The sequence below is a fragment of the Lygodium microphyllum genome, chromosome 2 (assembly GCF_053477565.2).
Source record: "Lygodium microphyllum isolate KBCC chromosome 2, Lygodium_microphyllum_v1.1.10, whole genome shotgun sequence".
Taxonomy (NCBI): domain Eukaryota; kingdom Viridiplantae; phylum Streptophyta; class Polypodiopsida; order Schizaeales; family Lygodiaceae; genus Lygodium; species Lygodium microphyllum.
The window spans coordinates 178,743,887-178,753,550 of record NC_141136.1 but is presented as its reverse complement, the minus strand read 5'-3'; the positions used below and the strand labels follow the sequence as shown (position 1 = coordinate 178,753,550).

At 42.7% G+C, this 9,664-nt stretch overlaps 1 protein-coding gene across 1 annotated transcript; it reads left to right on the top strand.

Annotated features, from left to right (window-relative positions):
• Nucleotides 1-3,277: 3,277 nt before the first annotated feature.
• Nucleotides 3,278-9,294, top strand: FUC95A (1,2-alpha-L-fucosidase). Its single transcript, XM_087701698.1, is given in 12 exon segments — nt 3,278-3,565; nt 4,938-5,089; nt 5,186-5,635; nt 5,741-6,309; nt 6,565-6,697; nt 6,806-6,964; nt 7,229-7,450; nt 7,581-7,691; nt 7,828-7,884; nt 7,886-7,979; nt 8,074-8,275; nt 8,363-9,294. Coding segments are annotated over 12 exon segments (2,583 nt in total). The 5' UTR covers nt 3,278-3,438; the 3' UTR covers nt 8,670-9,294.
• Nucleotides 9,295-9,664: the final 370 nt, after the last annotated feature.

Below are 9,664 nucleotides of genomic sequence, written 5' to 3'. Positions count from 1 at the left end.
ACGCCATATGTGTCCCCATAAATTCCCTTGTAGTAAAGGGCACGAAGGCATCATATGCATCATCGCACACTCCCCTACTATCAGACAAAGTGCTTCAAAGGAGCAAAATTAACATTCAAACCCACCACTCTCTATCGCGAGTTGAGACCAAGTTCTGAGGCAAGAACGACACGATGACTCACAAGTCTCTTTCTCATGGCAAGTGTACCTCGAGGTACCAAACACATCACTGCATACTCCCTTGTAGGAGTGGCATGAAGGCGTGAGACCTTGGAAGTTGGGTGCATGACACTACACACTCCCTCGCACACGAAGAAAGCGACTTGATGAAGTCATAGATGCCTTCAAGCTCATCACCTATCTTCCTAAGGAGTGTCTCCACTGGTGATCCTTTAGTTTGGATTGTGAAGCTTGTAAGCCAAGTGTCCCCATGACAAGGCGAATCGCTAGGTACCTAGCTCCGGGTGATCCGATTTCAGGGTGGGCAGGCTGCTAAAAAGAAAAGAGAACTCTTCCATGGGCCCCCGCTAGCGTCTTCGGATTTGATTGCATTACCATCCACCGCCACATCCTGGTTCGAGAATATTAACCCGATTCCCTTTCCATGAGCGGCGCGCCTACTAATGAAACATTGACACTGACCAATTTGATAGAATAAGCAATATTAAGACTTCAAAATGAGTCAAAAGTGATAAGCCTTAGATGGCTAAGGACAACAATCCATTGTGCAAGGGTGAGTGTGGGATCTCCCGTTCCTCCATTTCGGGCTTTGTAGGTGTGCCATAGCGTTGGAGCAAAATGCACATATTTAGGGACTAGTAGTGACTCAAGTGCAGCTTGAGATACATTCTACATGTGATTTCCTATGCTCAATAATGAACCCTCACATGTGCAGTGTCACGAGGGTGTATTCCTAATATGTGCCTACATGTTGTACCTTTCTATTTCATGAATACAAGGTTTCTTTATTGATGTATTTTGTGTCCCTTTCCATTGTGCCATCTCTATGCATTTTGATAGGTTTCCACTTGAAATCATGTGAAGGTCCATAACATCTAGGTAGACCCCATGGAAGACCCTTGTCTTAGATAGATGGTGCACCGAGGACAAGGTCCCATTGAAGGGAAACCACTATTGATAGAGTTTCACTCTTGTCTTGGGTGTCAGGTCATAAGAAGTGTTTGTCCCTGTGAGCTACCCATTAGACCCCTAGACTAAGGGTCACCCATTCCAATGAAGCTAACCATTTGGTGATATCTCAAGAAGAAAGCTATCTAACATAGGAGTGCCATACCTCTAAGGTATATCCTCATTCCCCTAGGGGGATTGAAAGTTATGAACATTGTAGTTCTCACAAGTATCGTGGGATAGCTTCATCAAGGAATGCAACAATTAGAACATGTTTGGCCACTACATCCCATGAGTGCAAATTTTGGAGCAATCTAGTTGGGCAACCTCTTTTTTTTTTTGTTTTATAAGTTTGGTACGCACAACTAGGCTGTGCAAGTGCTATTACATGGCCAAACCCTTGAGCCCCTTGCTTTGTTAAACTATGCTACTTATTTCCACTCCCTTTGATTGATAGCTTCAAGAAGACTAGCATACTAGTGGGAATAAATACTCAAGATGTGAGACAGGATCACCTTGACCTATACCTAGCAATTTGCCTCATCCAAATGGGTTCCTACATAAGGAGTACCATGCCCATCTTGGATGTTGAATGAGGTTGTCGAGAAGCTTGACTCAAAGGTCTTTAAAGGTCTCATAGTGAAGCATGGTGTGGCTAATGGATGACCCTAATTTTAGCACATTACAGTAAGGGTATTACTAATGGAAGACCCTAGTTTTGGCTGATGTCTCTTAGGTGCACTTTGTCTTGAAGCACTAGGCCACTTGTGCATGCCAACAATACGTATTTTTATGCCCTATACTTCACATGCCTTCTTAGGTTAGTTTGAAAAAGATATCCCAAGGTTTATTCATACTTGTGCTCTAAATATGGCCTAAGGGCTTGATAGTCCCACAAGTAGTCTTCTGCTTCTAGGTAGTAGTAGTCAATGGGGTGTTGATCTTTAGGTAAGTCTTCTTATGGTTATTCAACTCCTCCATATAGTAGCCTTCAAGGTAGTAGTCTATTGTTGGTTGGTGTTAAAACTCTTCTTCTTTTGCTTTTGGATGATAGTCATCTTCCAAGGTCACCTTCTTCTTTCCTTTGTCCTCCTTTGGCTTGGCTTCTCTTTGGTATCCTTCTCTTCTTCATTTGGCTTGGCTTCATTATTCAACTTTTGGACTTTGTGTGCCTTCATTTGCTTCATGCACAATTCCACCCACTCTTGCACTTCATATCCAAATGCAGTCTCTTAGTCCCACTTAGGGTAATTTCTTTTGTTTTTTAATATTTTGAGTCATGTGCAGGTTCCAATGGAGGAACTCGCGATAGCCCAATCCTCATCATTTATCCTTGTTCGTAGCTTTGCATCAAGGTCTTAGAACTTTTTTTATTTTTTTCAAATTGAGTGCCTAGTCAGGCTCAAAGGTGGAGCCATGTTTCACTAGCTTGTACACAATGGCTTGTCTATGTCTCTCATCACACTTTCACTACTTCCTTAGGATAAGTTCCTTTGAAGACTATGCTTACTAACCAAGTAACAGCAAAGCGTGGGAAGGCACCTACCTTCTTGACACAAGGGTGCAAGTAGTGCTATAGTCTCACCATCTAAAACCACCAATCTTCATGAATTCCCACAAAGGGAAGCCATACTCCAAGGTTAGGCATTGACTCAAAGGTGGTGTCCCATCAGGCCCAAACAAATGCTACCCTCCTAACAACACTTGCTTGCTTATGTGAGGTGAGGCCATCATTGGTATGAGTACGAGCTTGCAACAAGATCGCAAATGGATGATCTCGTCATTTTCTTATCCCATGGGGGTAAGAGTCATGAATATAACTCTCTCTTGCACCATGATCGGTTTGGTAGTCGACCCCATCCGGGTGTTTGTCTAGATCTTCAACCCCTCAGGACTGCACCCTTGTGATGCTGCACATATGAGAGCTTATCTTTGAATATAGGGAATCACTTATGAGACTGCACACCAAGCTACACTTGAGTCACCACTACTCCGTATATGGGTGCATTTCGATCGAACACCAATGCGTATGTACAAAGCCCCAAATAGGGGGAGAAGGGGATATTCATCCCCACCTTTTAAATACAGAAAGAAAATGAAAAGAGACAGAAGTTGGAATACTTTTCTTTGAAAAATGACGTCTCACCTAAATTTTAATAGTGTATTGTAAGGGAAGCAGAACACTCAGTGGTACGTGCAGACATTGATTGAGCTTGACATCGAACTTCAAGCTTGGCTTCCAAGAGATACCTATTCTCAAACAGCCTTTAATAGCCGATCAGACACAGTCAGGTCTCATGTTGCAGATGAATGGCGACGAAGCGAGTGCAGTTTTTCGAGCCAGCGTCCTTCTGGACGCAGGCATTACCCTTGGGCAACGGCCACCTGGGTGCCATGGTTTGGGGAGGCCTATCATCAGAGCTTCTTCATCTGAATGGTAAGAATTTGATGACCCATTTCACAAAAATCTGATGAGTGATGATGGTTGGTCTGGGGAGACCCATGATCAGAGCTTTAACTGAATGGTAAGAATTTGATTACGTGATGATTCATTTTGAAATTTGCAAAGATCTGGTGATGATGACGATTATCTGCTTCATTTGGGACTGTAACATAAGACTATCCTGCTTTACACTCTCTACTCACATCTGAATAGTAAGGTTATGATGAGGATGATAACGCATTTGCAAGGGCAATAATCTCATGCCATGGTATTGATGATCCGCTTCACTATTGAGATGCTTATAATGCTTACATCCACTGTTATTTACAACTCAATTGTTCGAATATGATGTGGATGGTAATTCAATTGGGGTTGCAACGATTGATAAAAATGAGCTTTGTTGGGAGGTGATGGCCTAGTGGTTGAAACTTGGGCTCATAATGACGACGTTGTGGGTTCAAATTTTGCTAGGTGCATCACTTGGTTGGACACCTCTGTTCACATGGTATAGTTCTGAATGTCCAGGCTATTGCTCACTCAAAACCCAAACACTTGGTGGGTCCTCCTCCTTGATAGGTTCAGTGAGGAGGAGGGTCCCAGTGCGATCAAGCTCTGCTGTTCATTCATCTTGCAAGCTATCTTTGGTGGGTCCTTCTCCTTGGTAGGTTCAGTGAGGAGGAGGGTCCCAGTGCGATCGCGCTCTGCTGTTCATTTGGCATGCAAGCTATCCTATCTACACATTGGAGCAATGCTAGTATGGCTATCGCTGACTAATATTCAGAGGGGAGGTGCCTCCTCTTGTGGGTGTTCAGGTCTCGTCTCAGGACAAAAAAGAATCTGCATCATTGGGACTGTAGTCTGTAATAGTGTTATGATGCTGCCAACCACTGCTATTGGCAAGGGAATGGTAACATTATGATGACGATGATGATGACAATCCATTCTCATCTCAGGGCAAAAAGGAAATCTGCATCACTGGGACTGTATGAAGTTATGATGTTGCCAACCACTGCTATTGGCAAGTGAATGGTAAGATCATGATGAGGATGACAATGCATTTGTATTGGGACTGTAATGATCTGATGAAGCTGCCATCCAATGTTTAGTAAATGTGAATTGTAAGATTATGATGAGGGTCATAAGCCATTTGCATGGAAATAAGCTCTCCACTGTTTGGTAAATGTGAATTGTAAGATTATGATGAGGGTGGTAAGCTATTTGCATTGAAATAGGCTGATGATGATGATAAATTACAATGATGTTAGGCATTTTCATGGCAGTACGCTGATGTCTGATAAATTAGAAATATTAACATACTATTTTGGAGTGCAATGCATTAATGGCTACATTTTGAATTTCTGAGCAGAGGAGACATTGTGGTCAGGAGGGCCGAAGGACTGGAATAATCCCCAAGCTGCCCAGTCACTCCAAGATGTACAAGACCTTGTGTGGAGTAGTCGATTTGCTGAGGCAACGGCTCTGGCCCGGTCGAAGATGCTTGGACCTGATGAAGGGCAGGTATTTGGACATGCATTGCAGTTATTATAAAATTGATTGTGGAAGTCTGCACAATCAGAGCAGCCAAAGTCTCAACTATGTGGTTTTGTTGCTAAGGTTTACCAACCCTTGGGAAAGATGAAACTTGACTTTGGAGATTCTCAAGGTTTCGATCATAGCTTGGTTGTACCAGGCACATATATGCGAGAGCTTGATTTGGACATGGGTGTGGCACGGGTCTCTTACAAGCTTGCAGCAGCTCCAAATGGCACTGAAGCCGCTGGAGAACATGGATCTCATGACCCAGTGCTTGAGTACAACCGTGAAGCATTTGCATCCCACCCAGATCATGTGCTTGTCATGTCTGTAAGTGCGAGTACAGCAGCCTCTGTATCTTGTACAGTGAGCTTGGACAGTCAGCTGCCTAGCCAAGTGGAAACCATAAGTAGTGTGGTTGCTGCAGTAGACAGCAGCAATGCTGATACTTCAGTTCCTTCACGGCAACGTATTGTGTTGCAAGGTCGATGCCCTGGCAATATATCAATGGCTCATTTTCTTACACAACAGGTAAATGTGCAGATATGGTTATAAGAGAGATTGTTTCATTGGGCGGAAAATAAGTTTGTGAATGTTGGGTTTCCTGCCTAATGATAAGGTTTGCAAGGGGTACAGGTAAGTGTACAGATTGATGAATGCTCCACATCTATGGGAATGAAATTTGCTGCTGTTTTAGAGATTCGTGTAGTCGGAGACAAAACCTCTGCTATAGTTCAGAATGGTACAGTGATGGTAAAGTCTGCAGACTCAGTGGTACTTGTATTGGCAGCTGCCTCATCCTACGATGGTCCTTTTAAGGATCCATCCACTTCTGATGTTGACCCAGCTGCAAAGTCACTTGCGCTCATTGAATCACTAGCAAACGTTTCATATTCATCCCTATTGGCCCGCCATCTGCAAGATTATCAGCCGCTCTTTCAGCGGGTCTCTCTAGAGCTCAGCAGTCGAACAGCTGTTGTGGATCACCAGCTCGATATTGGGGCTGTGAACTGTGCAGAGAGCACCAGTAATTTCACTGGCAAGTCCACAAAAGAGCGAATTGAGGGGTTTGCTAAGGATGAAGATCCAAACCTCATTTGCCTTCTATTCAATTTTGGACGTTATTTGATGATTGCATCATCAAGGGGTTCCTTAGCTACAAACTTGCAAGGCATATGGAGCAAAGATCTGCATCCTGCTTGGGGGTCTCTCTCTCTCTCTCTCTCATGTACCCTTTTTTTTGCTTGAATGCTTATGTCATTCAAGAATGGTATAATACACAATTAGATGTTTGAAGGTGAGACACTGGTAGTAAACAGCATTAGTGGAACAGTTCTATCACACTAATGGACGTGCACATGCATGCATTGATGATAATAAACTAGGCTTACAGTTCCATCTTAACTAATTTAAAAGGTTTACAATTGATCTAATGCATTTGGCCTTTGTTTTGCTTGCAGTTGTACTCCTCACACCAACATCAACCTGCAAATGAATTACTGGCCAGCAGAGACTTGCAACTTACCTGAGTGCCATTTGCCTCTCTTTGACCTTATTCATGTACTGGCCATCAATGGCAGTGCCACTGCCAAAGTAAAGAGACTTGCACTACCACCAGGAATAGGATAGATGCTGATATTTTAATCTTCTGGATTTCAGCCTTCGGATTATGTTCCAATTGCCTGGCTATGCTCTCTGCAGGTAAATTACAATAAAACTGGGTGGGTGGCTCACCACATAGTTGATATATGGGGTCTAACAGCCCCTTGTTCTGGAGATCCAGTGTATGCACTATGGCCTATGGGGGGAGCTTGGCTTTGTACACATTTATGGGAGCACTACCTGTTCTCACTCGACAAGGTACTAGGAGTAAGGGTTAGAAGGTTTCATTGAACTCTTAGTTAACTATAATATAATGGCACCCATCATTGTTAGAAATTCAAAACACGTCAGAAGAATCTACTGAGGCTGGAAAGGGGACTACACCCAATGTCATATTAATAATATGTAATCAAGATCGAATGTGCATGGTAAGCGGGACCTGACATCCTTTATTGTAATCAGTTGAAACCAGAGGCTTTAGTGCTGCAACTGTATCTGTAATGAGTGTTTTATGTTGAACAGAAATTCCTGTCTGAAGTGGCTTTCCCCCTTATAAAGGGCTGCACGGAGTTCCTTCTAGACTGGCTAGTTGAGCTGAATTTCCATCATGGTGATCAAGATGGTAGACATGGCCAAAAAGTCTACCTTGTGACCAATCCGGCCACCTCCCCTGAGCATGAGTTCATTGCTCCAGACGGGCATGCAGCAAGTGTCAGCTATGCAACAACGATGGATATGGCCATCGTGAGAGAAGTTTTTTCTTCCTTTGTGTCCGCATCACATGTACTCTTCTAACATCTAACTGCTGAAAGTGGTCTGTTAAACGACCTTTAGGCTCAGTTACTTACAGAGTACTGGACTTTTCTTTAACAAGGTTCTGGCCGATACAACAAATATCGATGCCACTTTTCTTCAACGGGTTACCGATGCAAGCACCCGCCTATTTCCACCGCAAATTGGGAGTGATGGACTTCTCATGGAATGGGTAAAGCAGGACATGAAATGTCAACTTGCTCTTTAGCATCAAGCTTACAATCTGGACCTAGCTCACCTAACTAAATTCTTTGTCTTCTGCACTTAACTCATTTGCCTTTCTACCTGGTATTTAAAATTTCAATCAGGCATTGCCATTCGAAGATCCAGACACGACACATCGTCACATGTCCCATCTTTTTGGTCTCCCATCTTTTTGGTCTTTATCCAGGCCACTCACTCTCTTTGCGAGCAACACCAGAATTGTGTGATGCAGCAACTCTAAGCATTATCAAAAGAGGTGAATCAGGAAATCACTCCAATCATTTAATGCTACCTTGTAAGTGCACCAATAGGTGCTTTATCTTTATTCTAACTCCACTAGTATCCATCAGGAAAGGTTGGACCTGGATGGTCTACAGCTTGGAAAATAGCATTATGGGCAAGGTTGGGCAATGGTAGCCTGGCTTATGAGATGGTGAAGCAAATGTTCAATTTCATCGATGATACACAAACTGAAGAGAGCCTTAGCGGCGGGGGTCTTTATGGAAACCTATTTTGTGCACACCCACCTTTCCAAATTGATGGAAATTTTGGGCAAGTCTTCTCACCTTCAATTTCAAATATTCTTGGTAAAAAAGTTCACTCTGATTTGCAAAGTAAACGATGGGCATATATTTGCAGGTTCACTGCAGCAATTGCAGAGATGTTAGTACAAAGTGATACAAGCAATATCTACTTGCTGCCTGCATTAGGGGACAAGTGGACAGATGGTCAGGTTTCTGGTTTGAGAGCACGCGGGGGTATCAAGATTAGCAAGCTAAGTTGGGTATCAAGCAAGTTGAATGAAGTTGGTGTTGAAGTAGACAACCGACACCACTCGCGACTTGAACCATTAACTCTCCATTATGGGGATGTCACAACTGAGCTTAAGCTTATGCAACCTGGGATTGTATACCTGTTTGATGGAGCTCTTGCTGCAAAAGCCTAGAGCTACTCGTTGCTTATTCCTGCCAATTTAGATGCAGAGTAGATACTTCAGTGATGCTTAGATGCTAACGACTATGTTGCTTGTTCCTGCCAATTCAGATGCAGAGTAGATACTCCAGTGATGCTTAGATGCTTCCAACTATGTTGCCTTTTTTCTCAATTGTTGAAAAGACACGTGCCATCTTGCCTATACATTTACTGCATCTCCATATGTATGCAGAGGCACGCGTGCAAGTGTGAGTTTAGGAATGCTGTTCTTGTTTTGATGATTACTTGGTGCTGTTCTTATGGATGGTTGCCAAGCAGCCCCTCGCCATTGAAGCAGGGCTCATGGAAAACTGAGGTTTAGTGTCAAGCTCTAATTGTGTAAGTTTGAGGGGAAAATAACATTGCAATTTGGAGAAAAGGTTTTAGGTTTCAGGGTCATTTTAGTTATAATATGACCAGAAGGCTTGCAAAACCTAAGAAACAACTTGCAAACTGTCAAGGTTGAAGGTTTTTGGGTTGCCTCCGGAAAATGCTTACCACGAACATCCATCTTAAGTAAGTAAAGCAGGCTTTTGTAATATCATCTACTTTTAAGCCTTGCCCTTTGATGTGAGAAGTGTTTGCAATTTTGAACTTAAACTTTTTATAGTAGGTATTTACCATTTGATGAGGTTTCGGAAATTTATATTTTCTGAAATAGGTTTTACAACATTCAAATACATTCAAAATGATAGATGGGAACTTGAGTGAAATTGGAAAATAAAGAAATGGGATTTATAGTAGTTACTCATCGTGATCTTGGTCTTCTAGGCTTTCGCTACTTATGTGATTATGCTTTGTGTCTATAAGCTCACTATAGGTTGATGCTGTTTATTGACTTGGATACCTAACATAGTCAATCCATGTAAGGAAAGCAAGTCATATATTGTTACAATGCATGAAAGGCATGTGGGACAATGTGCAAAATGTTTATCATTACCATTCATTATGGTCATGTCAACTTCAAGC